General features: G+C 35.4%; 1 protein-coding gene across 1 annotated transcript; it reads right to left on the bottom strand.

Annotated features, from left to right (window-relative positions):
* Positions 1 to 6,637: 6,637 nt before the first annotated feature.
* On the bottom strand, positions 6,638 to 7,738 carry LOC117208254 (neurogenin-1). The gene is made up of 2 exons (XM_033449256.1): positions 7,450 to 7,738; positions 6,638 to 7,297 (listed from the first exon to the last, which is right to left on the bottom strand). The coding sequence occupies exons 1-2, from the start codon at positions 7,633 to 7,635 to the stop codon at positions 6,788 to 6,790; spliced, it is 696 nt and encodes a 231-aa protein (XP_033305147.1). The 5' UTR covers positions 7,636 to 7,738; the 3' UTR covers positions 6,638 to 6,787.
* Between the last annotated feature and the right edge of the window lie 9,167 nt (positions 7,739 to 16,905).

Genomic DNA, 16,905 nt, shown 5'->3' with positions numbered 1-16,905 from the left:
ATAAAGAATATAAAAAAGAAGATATTGATATTTCATCATGTATAGAAGTTAAAAGAAGATTCCGGAGGGTCTACGAGAGCTCTTCAATGCTGGTTAACTGACCGCTGACCTAAGACCACATCGATCACCTGAGCATTCACGAAAGTAACGCTGCCGTGAAATTAGGCTACTCCTCACCTATTGAACCACCTTGAGGAGCCTCTATTCACCATATTAAGTTACTATTTGCCGGTAATTTCAAAATCTGAAGGGCACACCGATCATGATATTGAGTTACTATTTGCGGACGATTTGAAGAATTAGGGAAAACCGTTTAGTCCACAAATTTATGAAGCTAGCCAATTGAGGCGTGCAATATGAAACTCTATATCCATCACCGTTACCTTTACTGTTGTTCGAATGATTCTTACTAATTGCCTCAAACTTCTAGAATTGCTAGAAAATCAAAATCTTTTATTGTATAGTTTCGATTCATTTCTTTCAATTAATTTTAAGCTCTTTCTAGACGATTTAAACTTTCTATATGAATATATAATTTATAGAAAATATTTTTAAAATTATATTATTTACTAAATATAAATTAATACATTATTTTCATTAACAATTGTATGCAATCTTCGAAGTAATGCGGATGGAACATGGATAAATGGTTAAATCAAATGTGTTTTCAGCGGCGTATAATCCTGCGTAAGCTCTCCCTACAAGCCCAATAAAACGCGCGCTCCTACGAATGCTTCACAATGACGTTAAATCAATGATTTGTTCAACGATCCTTCGACACGGATTTTAATCCCGGTTTTACATGTGATTAAAGGCTGGTCCGAGCGTCAGACCGATTGACGTTATTAATGAATGATGTCAGTGGAGAGTATATTAAATACGGAGAAAATCCTATTATGATTTTCAGAATTCTAATACTGCAAACGTATAAATGTAACTCTACTGTTAAAAAATTACAAGCTTACTACTAAAAAGGTAGACATGAAAATTGAAGTTTTACCGAAGAATTTATACAGATTCTCACGTTATAAAAATTATTATTATATAAGCGTAAACGAAAAAGCGTAAATTTTCTATTAAAAAACATACAAAGTTGCTTCGATAAGATAGATACGACAATTAAAATTTTATCGTAGAATTCATATAAAGTTTTATGATACAAATCTGTTATAAAGGTACAAAGACAATATAAAAAGTTGAACAGCTAAAAACTTATGTGTTCATTGGTTATGTAGCTACCGCGTGTCATGAAAGAAGGTTTCTTTAACAGTGAGGAAAGGGATCGTTAACGTTATCGTCAATCGCTCGGCATTCGATGATTCCCGATCGACTTTGGAGGACTCGTTGCTCCCTGGACCAGTAATCCACGTCATTCCGGGATGAATGCCTGGCTGGCTCGGGCATTCTTCAAGTAAATTATAGTCTTGAATGGCAGCGCGGTGGGGGGTTGGTTGGCACGCGTACATTGGGGTACACCTGCCCCCCGTAGACATCTGTCCCCTATATTTCCATCGCTAGAGTCAAACCATGGCGTGCAGATTCTCGGCAGTTGTTGTCAAGTTCTTATTAACGACTCGAAATGTTATCGAACCTTTACCTCAATAATTTTTTGCATATCCTGTCAAAACATCTTCCTCAACGTGTTTTTAAATATCCGCACATATGAAAACAAGAAATATCTGCATATATGAAAACAAGAAATATCTAGGACTCTACATTACATATCAAACCTTCAAATTATAAAAGCTATATAGTGAAAATTATTGCGTGCAATGTTTTGAAGAAAGTAAGGATAATTTAAGAATACTTTTATCTACTAGATTTAATAAATTACTGAAATGTACTTTATATTATCGCTTAATAAATTATCAAATTTAATTATTAAAACTTAACAACAAAAACAAACGAAATAATAGTTTCACTCCCATTTTATCAATACGGTACTATTATTCCCTTTTTCTTTACAACAATGCAGTTCAACAAACACCATCTCTCTGTAGGAAGCTTAACAATCAACTCTCGTCCTCATTAATTCAATTTATTCTTGCCAGGGGCGTCGATCTCCAGATCAAATAAGGCTTTCCATATTTTAGCGAGCTACCATGTACTACATAACATGTAAAAAGAAAGAGAGAAAGTGGAATAGACGTTGATGGTGTTCGCGGGGTGTGTTCCATGACGTAGTGGTCTAACTGGCATTGTTCGTGGTTTACCACAAAGGCCTGCAAATGCCAACTTGCTGTGAAAAGCCCACTACCCTACGCGTCACGTCTAAACAGATGCCGAAATACGATGCCGAAAGATGCTTGTCTGAATCTTCTTTTTACACCCTGCGTTATCTGTCGACAGTCTTTTGGGATAAATACGGTCGGGATTGGTTCTATTTCTTGATCGACGTTGTCTTTGTTCCTCCATTTAGATGTAATTCTCTATGGAATATTCTACGTAGTAGGAATAGTAGTGCACCGTAGTATGCATCTTAAGATTATTATCAAATAAAAATTTGTAATTTATTTTTTTTTTTTTTTTTTAGACCATAGATAGTATAATTAAGTATTTGATTAATAATGGATAATTAGTAAAATTTGTATTAAGCAAATTGCAGATGTCTATGCATTTATGGGAAACTAAAATGTGCAGAAACACATGAAATATTCAAACTAAAGTACTTGTTATAATATTGAAAATCTTGAGAGTAAAATAAATCGTATTTTACCATTCTATTTTCTTAGTTGCCTTTATAAAAATATAAATTTCTATAAATGTCTGTAGTGATTAATACCAAGTAAAAAGGATTTCATATTTATTAACCACTTCAAATATTCAATCCATCACAAAAGTAAAGCGTTATAAGAACATGTCATCATCAATCTTCAGTGAAACATTCAGACCACCCTCCCTCTCTCTTTCTCTCTCTCTCTCTCTCTCTCTCTCTCTTTCAGACTTTCGAAATTACACAGTTAAACTGACTTACGATTTTTCAAAGGTTTTCGTGCGAACTTTCGACTATTCCTATTTATATCTATGTTTCGAGAAGCAGTGCAGTCGGATAATTATTCCATCAGAAAGGAGTTTCCGTTGTCGTAAAGGATCCTGCCCATTAATCTTCGATTAAGCGTTCACCGATCGGTCAAGGTAATTTCACGAATTTTCATGAATTAGGAAAACCCGTCTCCCCCTCTTTTCGTACTCGTGCTACGGTACCCCTGTACGAGACTGTTCGGGGTCTCCACGGGGGAGCACCTCTGTCAGCCACCAGTATGTCACCGTACACACCAGCGCCCCGGCACAATGAGGGCCCTGAACGCGATCGATATGTGCACTCGTCGGAAACGACCCAACGAAAGGTCGATCAAAGCGAAATCACTGCGCTTCGAAATGCAGCAGCGACGTTTATGGCCTGTAAAAAATTCCTCGTTGAATCTTTGTTTAAACTGTTCTGAGAGGCTACTTCGTCGTTGGCATTGTTTGGTTTGATTCTGCAGGCGTGCGGCTTGTCTCAGTTCGGTGAAAGTTTCGTTCGAAGATCTCTTGCTTGTTGTTTCACACTGCCAGCTTCGTTACGTATAGCGGTCCTCTGTTTTTATAAACAATTCTGAATATATATCCATTCCTTGTGTTATTTAATAATTGAACCGTTGGTAATTGATCAACTTCATAAATCAAGAAGTATAAAAAATATGATAATGTTACAAAATGTATCTTTTAAATTTACCTGAGAATTTTCAATTTTGTCATCTTCTTACATTAAATGAACTTATGGAACTAAGTCGTTTATTTTTGAAAAACTGAACATTATTTGTGTAATAAAACTAAGAAACAAACAAAAAGCAGAGTTGATCAATTTGGCTTTTGAGAAACAGAATTCTGGATATATTTCAGCTGAGCTGTGTTTGAAAGTATACAAATATTTGCAAATTATATTAATAAATAAAAAAGAACAAATCACAAGCATGTTTTCTCACATTTAATAAAATATCAAAAATATTAATTACGTATGAAAATTGGAAATTACAAGTTATATGGGAGTAATTGTGAAGGATAAATCAATCGTGTTTCCAATTTCTCATTTTCTATCCTTGCAACCCCTACAGTTGGAGGCAGTTACAGGGTGCAAAGGCCACGGCAAAAACTGATTGAATCCCCCCAAAATCCAACACCTTTACGGAATCTAGCCGTCTGTTGCGCTGTGCACACAGTTATATGTCGTGGACATAATGGTTCCATTGAAGCATTACCATTATTGGTGAGATTTGGGGAAACTATCGAGCGTGCTAACGGATTCGTCACAGCTTGCAGCCTGTTTGCAAATAAGCCTTGTATACGAAATTATTGATCAAAGGATGTTGTGAAACCGCATCGACTATCAAAAATATCTTCCTCTATCACTTCGTCTTCTATAGAATTATATGTTGAAGATATAATCGATAGAAAATTATGAATATTATAAATTACAAATATTCTTTGATAAATTGAATATATATAGATAAATATTAAGTCAGTTCAATTATCTTCTAAATTTAGATCTTCATCAGTGATATCAGTGAGATCAGTGTTAAATCTGCTAAATTTAAAAACAGAAACGAATTTCGTGATTCAATACCATACTGATATCATACAATAGTAAAATTAATGAACTGGAGAAGAAATCGATCAATCAGCAAGAAGCATCGCTTTCAGAAAGGACAATTTCCATAACAAGTAGAGGTAGGTGTTCCATTTTCAGAACACAGTAGCCAAGTGTTAGAAAAATAAATAGGCGAATTCGATCGTTCGATCAACTAGAGTGCAAAGGGGATGAGGCTATCAAAATAACCGTTGAGCTGTTGAATTCGGGATGGAAAAATAACATTTTTCCACTCTTCACTCCATTAGATTAATCCACTTTCTCGATAATATTTATTCATGCATGAAAATTGCGAGATTTCTGAGTCCAATGAAATTTTACGTCGTAATAGAAATTTCCTTCCATCCCTAATTTCTAAATGTCTTCAGACACTACGAATACGATACGTGAATTGCGATTTAAAGGGAGATTATGGATAAAAGCTGAGACAACAGGTTACCTACTAGGGCTGATTCTTTCTTTCGTCTGACCGATTTCGAATGTTTTCAAGTCACGTTCGTCATGTAATCCATCGGATTAGACGGGTAGGCGTAATTTCAGGCGCAACTTGTGATACATCTGCCCTGCAGTGATTCCTACAAAGGACACGTGCCCTGGCACGTGCTCATTCATTCTTGAACAGGACTTCATTCCTGCAAAGTGGCTCAAGCATGCTCGTTTGTAAGACGATAACTGCTTAATCGTAACTGCTCTGTTTGCGAATTTGTTTCCTCCCTTTTAACGATCTCTTTATCGACGATCGGAAACGTGGTTTATCTACGATCATTCGTATATTGTGTTATCTATTTGACTGATATTTTCACTAAGATATTGTATGTAGTGTCGTATTATATATTTGATTGACGTTTTCTTATGGACAAAATTCATTGGAATGTTATATATAGTTAATTATTTCAATTTTAATTATTTTAAGCAATTAAATTAGTTAAAGTTAAAATCATATTGGGAATAGTCGACGAAGTAAATAGTAAAAGGATAAATGTCTAGGTAAAATATGATTTATTGATAAGATATAAATTCTGTACAATATACATATATTCCTTGAATCGGCATTTTCACGATCCGATAAGAGCACTGGCGGAAATGTATGTTTAAATACAATATTCTAGAAACAAAGAGTGAGATCAAGCATTCGAGATAAACCTAAGAGCATCGATGACTAGAAAAGAAAAGGAACGCGATATTTAGTACGTGTTTCTAATTATACTACCTTGATTTTTTTTTATAAGACAAGAAATAATGATAAATATATTTTCAAAGAAACGACGAGATTATCAGTTTGCCTAACATTAGACCTTAATGCTAATAATTCGTTTTAAATAGAATGCTCTCTTACAAAGTAAATAACGATCATCTTGCGCACTGGCCTACTTCTTTTTACAATCACGTCGATTATTCAACGCGAATTTATCTTGGACGATGTCTGTTCGACATCCGTGCAATGATATGCAGGTTTCTGTAACATATAATTACTAGCAAAATATATTTGCCTTGCTTGTAAATTGTACTGCATGCTTTTACCTATTATACTTGTTATTGGAACTTTGTAGAAAATAAAATAAAAAAATTCACTAAAGCATGGAGGATTAAAATTCTTTGGTCTTCGATTACTAATTATCAAGTAGAAACTTAAGGTTCAATTAGATATCAGTACTTTAACTTTAAAATTTTTGCTTACAGAAACGTCACTTAACAAATCAGTAGTTAGTTAGAATTTCTGCAATTGCCAATTTGCTAGATTTATTAACTTCACTGTATAGCACTGAATTCACTACTGAACATATGCAATTTCTGAAGCATCGTTGCTCATTACAAAGGTACAATGGCGGCGATGACTCATGCGACTCGCGATTACTGATATATGTATTCCGCAAGTACTAAATTCATTTCGAAGCTTCAAAAATACTGACGCTGAAAATTCCTTCAATTCGTCCGTAAAATTCTATAGGTACACACTTCTTTTAAATCGTCATCTTTGACACATTAACTTCTTCTAACTGTCAACCTTTTCTCATACATTATCATAACCACTCTAAACGATCGCCTAATCGTTTATAAACTTCTTCGATAATGGAAAAAACTATGAAAGTTCATTTTTTTATAATCATTTCCATCATCGCCCACCAAAATGCTTGAAAACATCCACGAGCTAAAAGCTACCTAAAGACACTGATACATATTATTATGTCCCATATGATGCGGCGCAGGAAGTTGATGCTGCGCATGATACATCCTCTGATCATAACACTGCTGATACTGCATCGGTGGACTAACACTCTGATCGCTATAGCAATCGTACTCCTGCCATTCGGGCACGAATCTTTCCTGAGGATAAGGAAAGACAGTATGCGACGGTCCAAGCCGCTTCTGCGCGGCTACAGCACAGCTTCCGGTCGAGGAGGTGATCATATTTCCATTCTCACTGATACTGACCGTCACGTTACCCACGTTCACTGTGATCTCGCCTGCTTCGGAATTCCCCAATGTCTGTGACAGTGCCCAAATATAGTTGTGGGCGAAACGGAGGGTTTCGATTTTCGTGAGCTTCGTGTCTTCCGGAAAGGTCGGCAACGCCATCCGGAGACGTTCCAACGCGTCGTTCAATGTGTGCATCCTGTGCCGCTCTCGATCATTCGCCTTTATTCGACGGTTCCTTTTCAGCCTGAGCACCTGCGAATCAATGGTTCCTTGTGATCATTTAGTCTCCTCTTTTTGTCTTCCGGCTTTTTCAAGAATTCTCTTTGCTCGATCTCTTTGCGATGGGTGAACGTTCTTTTAGATAAGGGAAGTTGGGCTGAGCGAAGGTAGACACATCCGCTTACCTGTGTGGGACTCTTGCACCGTGTGTTTCGGGTTTTCTTTCGTTTTCCTTCTTTGGCTGGTGGAAACAGGGTGTCTGATTGAACCTCGTGCTTTGGCGATTCGAAGCTGACGTCGAAACCGGAATCCGAGGAACTTGAGAGTTCGTCGAAGCCGCCTTCGCTGCAGAATGAGTACTCCGAGGACATGCTGTGGAAGGTTTTCTGAAAAGATACTCCAATATTGTGTAATTTTTGTTGAATAATAATTTTGATTAATGAAATGACAAATGTGTGACATTAATAGTCGTTAAAGATATTCCAATTCTTCTGTAGTTCTATATTAAATCCGTGATTTTTCGTTATTCTATTTGTTCTGTAGTTCCACATTAAGTTTGCGAATTTATTCTTATCTTATTACTCCATTTCTTCTATAATTCTAGATTAACCTCTTAAATTTATTCTTTTCTTTATTTTTTATCCGTAATATTCCAAAATGCTTAGATACTCAATGAAACGTTCTAATTGCGCCGTTCACTGGCGCAACAATTGACTAACGAATAGTTATCTTACCTAATAAATTTGTTAGCTCGATGAAACGATCCTCGTAGAATTTGTCACCTCAATCGATCACTTCATAAAGTCCAACTTCCTATTAAAATTTTATAACACGATATGCTAATAATATGGAAAAGCTTTTGTCACGACATAGCCGAACGTTTGGTGTGCAGCGTGAAAAAGGAAATAAGAAACGAGAACTGTTCTAGGCTGGGTACAATTTGGTACTGTGAAAGTGGCATGGGGCTCTTAGAGCATATATACCGTCCCGGGGGTATTTTACCCCCTCCATAAGGGCGGTCCGCCGTCTATGGGGCACCGTACCAAGGGTTCACCCCATAATCACGACGTGTAGGGGTACCTAACGTTCTCCCCACCACTCTCTTTGTATGTATTAGACGCGTGCCACGGCAATGCAGTCGTCTAGTTGAGGAGATTAGAGGTTTTTAGGGCTATTACACTTCTTCATGGAACTCATGCGAGGACGATTATCAAGTTTCGTGGCGTGTTATTGAAATTTCTATGGTGAGGATATTGTGGTCACTTGATAAACGTGTTTCACCTTTGTGTATAAAGATATTAATTCTTTCTTCTGATATACTGTTATGTATCGCTTTGTCTCTCGTGATTTTCATATTAATTGTTGACATTGACTTTTATCAATAATTTTAATTTTAATATAAACTTTATTGACTAACTGACTAACTCTCTTTTCTTATCTACAATGACTTACATGTAATTAAAATATTGCCTTATTACTAACATGATTCATATTGATTCTTTTTAAAAATCTAATAAACTTTATTGATTTTTGTGTCTCTGATATGTGATAATCTGACTATGTACTATCATTCCCAACTCTAAATTATTTCAATTAGTATTGAATAATTCGAATGTGATAAAACTATTTTTGGAATTATATTAAAAGATAAGAAATTGCGCCGTTATTTCTTCGCTTTGTAACCGGGCTTTCTATGTTGTATAGCGGGATATCAATAATAAAGGCGCGCGTCTGCTGTACTGTAATGTGATCAGTGAATATACGAGATTAATCAAATACCTCTTACCTCGCTTATTATACAAAAAAGTGAAACTCAATTATCCTTCCGTTCACCACTGTCGACTTTCACTGAAATTTTCACCTTCGCAACCTCGTTGAATACTGTCCAAGGATGTACGGTTGGAAATAAGTGAACGATAATCTAATAAAACCAACTATGGCCATCTGTCACATTTGCTAATCAGCTGATAATGCTCGAGCATCACTATAGAAACGAATAGGTAGATCACCTCTGATAAACAAGCTTCCAATCGACTGTGAATTTTACAATTAATCGGTTTACAATAGCTTTTTCAATGAAATAAATTGTTGCAGTTAACGAACTTTAATGTAGTTTGCTTCTATAGGTGTATTTTCTTAAAAATATATCTTTATTAAAACATTCTGCATAATAGTATTTTTTATTTTTCTTTTTTTTCATAAATTTCCAATTATATCATCAAACGTAAAAAAGTTTGACGTATCGCAGCTACTTGTTTCATCACGAATGTCCGCGGGAAATATCGGCAATTGCACGAGAGTACACACTCACAGTTTCCAGCTCCCACGAAATATCAGTTTGCAGTGTGCACAGGGATCATCGGTAGCACGATAGGAAAAGCATTAATCAATGTTTTCTACAAGTATTAAAGTTTATCAATCTCCGTCACATTATTTGACAAGTTATGTAATCAACAATATCTTTCAGTATTAATCGCGTATGATTGGAACATCGTGTCTACTGTCTAGCATGAAAAGGTGTACGAGTAATATGCAAGATTGATTCGTAAGGGAACGAAAAATATCAGAATCACGTGTGTTTGCATAACGATTTGTTATCGATAATATATTCGCGTATTCAAAGTGAGTAATTTATCCAATAAACACGAGCAAATTGTGATTTTCAAGCCAGTGTCCGACTGATATTTACAAGGTTGGCATATCTTTAGTAATAATTCAACGTAATATATGTCTTACAATTTATAATTTACATTATTTTAGTATTTCTATTATAATTCTTGACATACTTGAATTAATTATTGATTTATATTAACAGTTGGCCTACATTATAATTTTCTTTATCATCTCAAGGATTACTTGTCCTGTTTTTCTTATTTTTGTGTCAAAAGAAAAGCTTGAACCTATAACTGACTTAACAGCGCTCCCAGCTTTCTTTTTTCTTCGAGCGATAACAGTTTCTCTTCTTCGGATCTTCACTGATGCACGATAGCAATTTAAAACACGCAAGTACGATAATTGCACCGGTAGTCGGCTATTAGTTTTTTAACTCCAATTTCTCTCCTATCGTAAACGGAAGACAGATAATGATTCGTTTAATGAACGAAAATTATGAAACAGTTGCAGCGTAAGATTTACATAATTGCATTATCTGGTCATCGAGCGTTCGAGCGCGATCGTCATTCATTCGAACGTTGAGTCTTTTTGTTATAATTTTCATCCTAAATCTGGTCTTTTCATAAAAGTTTATTCTCATCAACACTTAACATTTCTTTCCGTTATAAGTTCTTAAGTATATTAAAATAAGACTACTATTTGATATCTAGTAATTAGAATAGGATTTTCTGAAACTGTCGGTTTATTGCTTACATACGTTTATTCATGATTATACTAAGTTCAAGATTTTACCCTCTAGAGATAAAATATGCTGTAGTGAGCCGATCGATTTCGAGTGCAAACCATCAATGCGATTGATGATACGTGATTTGCATGATACGCTTTGATACGATTCGATCGACTCTATTGAACTGACTATAAACGAAAGCCGTGTATAATACCACTTTTTTATGCACCTCATTTGCATTTAAGATGCTCATCAGCGCCATTGATAGTGCAACATTGGATAGTGCAACAGAGTCTCTTCTAATGAATCTGCTTCTTTGAAAAGTTTACCGTAATTTCAATTTAAAAATTATATAATATAAAATACTTTACGATTAAGTAGAAACATTTATATTCGATAATTAAATATGCTAAGTTTTCACGGTATCATGAATTTTGCCATTTACATTAGCAATATAAAATATTCTAAAAACTTTTTGTTCAACGGTTCAAGTAAAATCTTTATTGCCTAGAAAGCGGTTTACGATAGATCGGTTTGCAAAGTAGACATGCGAAAGTCGACTTTTGATAAACATTTATGGTACTCCTAAGAGCAGAGAAATTGGCATACCGTGAAATTACCGTTTTAGTGGTAAGTTCATTCTTTATAACTTCTCGCCATTTACATAAATCTACGTGAATACGAATTTTATAAAACTGCGAATTTCAGATCAAGGAAATTCCGTAAAATATTCTTTAAATTTTCTAGAAATTGGAACATAATAAAATGATTGTAAAAGTAGTTCCAATAAAATATGTACATGAAAATGTAATAATCCATGCGAATATAAATCAACTAAAACTTTGAATTTTAGATCAAAGAAATTTGATAAAACATTCTTTCTAAACATTTTCTCTAAAGTATTGATTCTTAACATCTTAATTTCTTAATACAGAACGTTCTGGAAATTGGAATACAGTAGAATAATTAAAAAAATATTGTTTCTAGTAAAATATTTACACAAAAATATATCAATTTATAGATAGTTGCCTGAAATCCAAAGTCTGCGACTGAACATTATTTTTCGAACGACCGTCGACCCTTAAAATACCTACCCTCTGCCGCAAAAGGTTCCGATCAACCCTTTTTTCACACTTAGAAAATTCGTACCGTTTCGTCGATAAAAGGACGCCGTGAAATCGATGCCGTGTCAGACACATGTTCGATCAGGCCGCGGAAATATTGGGAATTACACGAAAGATTTGCTGCAGGGTGCGTGTAAAATCGAAAATCAAATAAAAAGAAAACGGGGCGTGAGGATATGTAGTATCGAATGCTAAAAAAGGGTTTGCGGAAAGCTGCCGAAGCGATTCGCTCTAATTGGATAATTTATTGGTTATGGCAATAAATAACGTCTCTCTTCTCGATCGCGCAAACGCCTTTTTACGGATTATTCATCTTCCTCGTTTCATTTTACCAATTTCAATGATTGATAGAATTTATGAATTGGAATATTTTCATGGATATGTTTAAGTAGATATGCAATATTAGATTATTTAAAAAGTTGGTAGTGAAATACAAGTAGCGGTTGAAGAAAATGTGCTTTCATAGAACTCATATTTTATTAAGTAAAATAGAAGTTTCTTTTGACAGGAGCAAAATTTTATCAAACATAACAGAGAGAAAGAAAGATAAAGAAGAGTGTTTATTATTTGATAAAATTCATAATAAAATAATCCTCCTCAAATCTATTACATAACGATTGTTAAAGACGAGACGAATAAACTTCTAAATGTAATATAAATTTGAGATATATGGAATTAATATTTTCAATGGTACAAGGTTAGGCTTCGCCATAATAAATCGATCTCCTTAAAAGGTTTCGCCTGGAAAAGGCGCGCGTCGTGAGAAGTAGGTTAACTAACTGGCAACACCCATGTTTCATATAGTTCACGGGAGTTTTCCCAGACCTGTAACGAGCTCCGACGGATAGAAAGAGAGAAGATCGCAGTCGATCTTTGTATAAGCTATGTTTTATCCCACGACTTTCTTCCTCTTACGACAATACGGCCGTCTATGAAGGGGCAGACGATTGCATGGTTGTCATTGTCTTACACACGATGTCAATGATTACACAGTTACGTTGATTACACAGTAATGATGCTGTAATGAGAAATTAGATTCAAAGAAAACATCTGTTTATTGCCAACGCTGTATGTATTGATATTTCTTTTAGATTTTCTCAGCGCAGATGTGTAATAAAAGCGATTTGAGGTATTTGTGTCCATCTTGATTGCTTATTTATGTTTTGCTTCTTTACGTCTGTTATTTACTTACCACTTCTTCTTGCGTGTTTATATTCTTTGTTTGTTTATAATCTTTTTCTTTATCTTCTCAAATTTTCTGTTTATACTAATATACATTACACACTCCGTATCAATCGTATACATGATTATACAATAATAATAACAATAATAATAATATACACTTCTGTTCTTTATTTTTCTTCTTTTTTTAAACTTATTTACATTCTTTATTCGTTTCTTATATAAGAAAGGAGTAAATTGCGTATCTTCCCACTTTTAAATATGCGCTAAAGGTGCAGCTAGTAAAAGTATGAGAGTGTCTCGACCTTCAACGCTAGCACCTGTTATTCGCCAACAGATTACTTCATACTTTTGTATTGCTAATGATAAAAATAGAACATCTTAAAATGAAGTAATATCTTTGTTTTCCAAAAATCATCAGCTTATTGCAACGAATCCTCAGTTCCCATCGAAGTGCTTCATCCATCGCCGGAAATCATTTTTTCAGAAAAGAGAAACAATCTTTGTCCGACTTTTCAAAGTCGATACTTTATCGTCAGAGGTGGAGCTGTTCGCCTCGGCCTTTGGTAACTGTACACGTCCCCTTCTCGTCTTTCCAGCAACGTCCTTCTTTAGCTACCTCGATCTACTCCTCTCTGTTCTCCATTCGTGGCCTCCTTCTCGATAATGTGTTTGCACGACTTTTGCTCCAATCGCGAATCTTTCTATTTTCTGTTCACCTAAAAAGAAAAAAAAGAAGAAAGGCAGAAATATGACTGCCACAACTCGATTAATGTAAGTCAATATTCCATTTATTCTTTCTCATTAAACGTACAGTTGACAGGATAGTTTAATCATTATAATACAATTAATAATTCAGTCATTCTAATGTAATTATTGAACTGTTCCAGTAACTGAAGATTTTCATAACGAAGAGATATTTATCGGCATAAGTCATTTTTCATGAAATTGACTGACTTACACTGTCCAACTCTTAAGTCCTCTATATAACCTACATATAATAATAAGATAAATGAGTACTTAACACGTGAAATGCTACGTGAGTTTTACATATTCTGTCCTGGGAGCTGCAATGAATTGAGATATACTACAACATACAATAATATTTAATTTCTACAAGATATTAAATACTGTATCAAATATTAATAACATTATATTCACAATGCTATTTAAGTCATTCACATTATCGAAAATTGTTTATCCATGAAATTTATCTCACCTTAATAATTCTAAAAAATTGAATTACGTGGTCCATCGATGACCACCGTAGCAGTCATCTTGTTAAAGGAAGAGTTCACGAGTCATCTCGTTCACATCCTATCAGGAACATCCTCCTCCGGTGGACTGTGGTGTTCCTCTCACTTTCTCGCGCGATCTCCGTGAGTCCTCTTTTTCCGCGTCCTTTCGAGTCCCCACCATTGCCACCACCAGTCACGTAGGTCAAAGAAACGGAGAGAAAAAAGGAGACTGCAGGGTGGCCCAGCCGCATTTGAGCGTCGCTCCCCTATAGCCTATGCTTGTTGCGTTCTCACCTCCGTATCCTGGACAGGACCTTTTGAACCGGCTCGATGAGAAAGCCGCGAGACGGAATGAGGCGGGCGCGAACGAACCCACTCGGCGCCGCGCGCGGTCACGCTTGTCGCGTGCGCACGTGTGCAGTTTCCATCGTGCGCCATCCACGGTCTACATAATATATACATACGCGTTGCATCCAGCTGCATCGAGTTGGTTCCTTCTTCCTGAATAGCATATACGTAACGATGACGCATAGAGTGTGATAAAACTATTCTTGAGTACAGAACCTCACGAAAGTATTGGAACACTTGTCATAGAAAATTTCTTACGCATTTATGAAAAATGTTGAAGTAATTACTTCAAGAAACACTCTACACCTTTTCTTTTGTATATCCGTGACCTGGAGACTGCTGTTACGAAGAGAATAGAACTTAGTGAAACAAATATTCGAAACAAGGAGAGGACCATGTTATTGTTCCCTTGAATATAAATGTTGTTTTAGGTTATAAGGTCCAGAAACAAAAGAGCGATAAATAGATTTCTATTTCTGTGTCTTGTAGCCTTCAGCTAGAGCTATACACCAAGATTAACTTTTTGGTAATATCCTTTGCTATAAATATATGAACGTACTCCCTATTACCTTTTATTGTATTGTAACACTGAAAGAGTGAGGATCTGGATCAGCATACATTATACCTGTACTTATACTTACACATATACTTATTTTAATATCTTTTTCTATTACAAATTCACCCACTCGTCCCTCTATCAGTCGACTTCAACAAAAAATTTCAATACGCAGAAATATCTAAGATATAATATCCGGAGCACAGAATATTAAAAAATATATTCAAAATATCCAAAGTAAAGTACTTATTGTAATATTAAGATAATGAAAGAAATCTTTATTTAAATTTTCTATTTATAGGTATATTAATATCAGGTATCTTTATTTATAACGTATCTGTATAAATATTCACAGACCGGCTATAAATTTACCACATATAATATACCATATATGATGTATTTAACTAATTCAATCTATAATTGTATGAGAGTTGCAATTTCAAAACATAGGATTATTTATTTCATTCAATTAAATCCACCGATGATAATTAACAGAGATATGCTGCTACCACAACCAAATGCATTCTCTGGTGCATAAAATCTACATGCCTAGAACCTTGTTAAAGCTTAATTCTTCTAAAACTTCTACATAATTACGAGACCACCTAACACTTCGTACAACATTCTCTGTATTTATACACCTCCGAGAACACATAAAAAAATTACGTTCGCGATATCTCAGGGCAATTACACTTCGTTTCTACTTTGCTTATCACTGACTGGCTTGCGCAGTCTCGCGAAGGAAGCGTTTGAGCAAGGGTCATTATCTCTAGCAGAGGCTGAAATCATCCAGGAACGTGTGTCTTCCTCGTTTTACCGGTCTTACCCTTATCAACGATCAAGAAGGAATACGCTGCGAGACGTTGCCCGCGAAACAACGATAAACAGCTCGCACGGAATTGCCGGTTACGCGGTTATTATCGAGCTGGTGCACGCGTCTGCGTCCCTCAGGATGCGTGGAAGCCTTCTACGTGGAAGCATGCGGCTAGTCAGGCTTCCGTAACTGTGTCGTCCTCCACTTCCGGTAGAATGCTTCGTTGTTTCCAGGGTACAGTTCGAGCGCGCGGGTGTCGCGAACTAATTAATTTTTATCAATTCTAATCTATCAACCATGACCGATCTTCACATTTCTATCTACAAAATCACGAATAAAATGTATAGCGGCGGATGAAAGAAAGTTTATAAAATAAGAACTATAAGAAGACATGGTAATTTTACAAAATGGACTTATAATTTAATGAGAGCAATGATATATATGCAGTGTATACCATAAGATAGAAGATTGTTACTAATATTGAAAACAATTTGTAGCACAAAAGTTTCTAGTAAAATTCATAGTATATTAATTTCAAATTTTCTCCACTTCCCTCTCCCTGCCCTGTATATCTTGTATAGCTTTATCATTGGGAGACTTTTAGTCCAAAACAATAAAGATTGCAATGAATGGAGAGGAAGGAATAGTTTTATTTATTAACTTTCAACGTGCAGATAGCGTAGCTCACTGAAATAACAAAATATATAGAACACGATTTCAACGTCACCTGCGACCGTACGATTAAAGTTAACGTCATATCTGCCCTAAGATTCTTGACAGAATACGTGGATAGAGTTTATAAAAAATAAAACCATTACAGTTCAAATATGAATGATAATTTACAAATTTCTGATATCTACTGTGCACGTATCTTTTTCTCTATGAGAATCGCGTTTAGATTGGTTGTGTGAATATAGAAAAGTGGGCAGAGTTACGAAAGTGGACTAACGATAGCGTTAAGAACAAGTATCATTGCGAGACACGGAGGATTGCGGAATGATTATTGTGTATGTTTCGTGGCAATTCCTGGTGTCGTTTC

Source organism: Bombus bifarius, unplaced genomic scaffold (assembly GCF_011952205.1).
Source record: "Bombus bifarius isolate JDL3187 unplaced genomic scaffold, Bbif_JDL3187 scf7180000008058, whole genome shotgun sequence".
Classification (NCBI taxonomy): Eukaryota; Metazoa; Arthropoda; class Insecta; order Hymenoptera; family Apidae; genus Bombus; species Bombus bifarius.
This window is presented reverse-complemented; position numbering and strand designations above follow the sequence as displayed.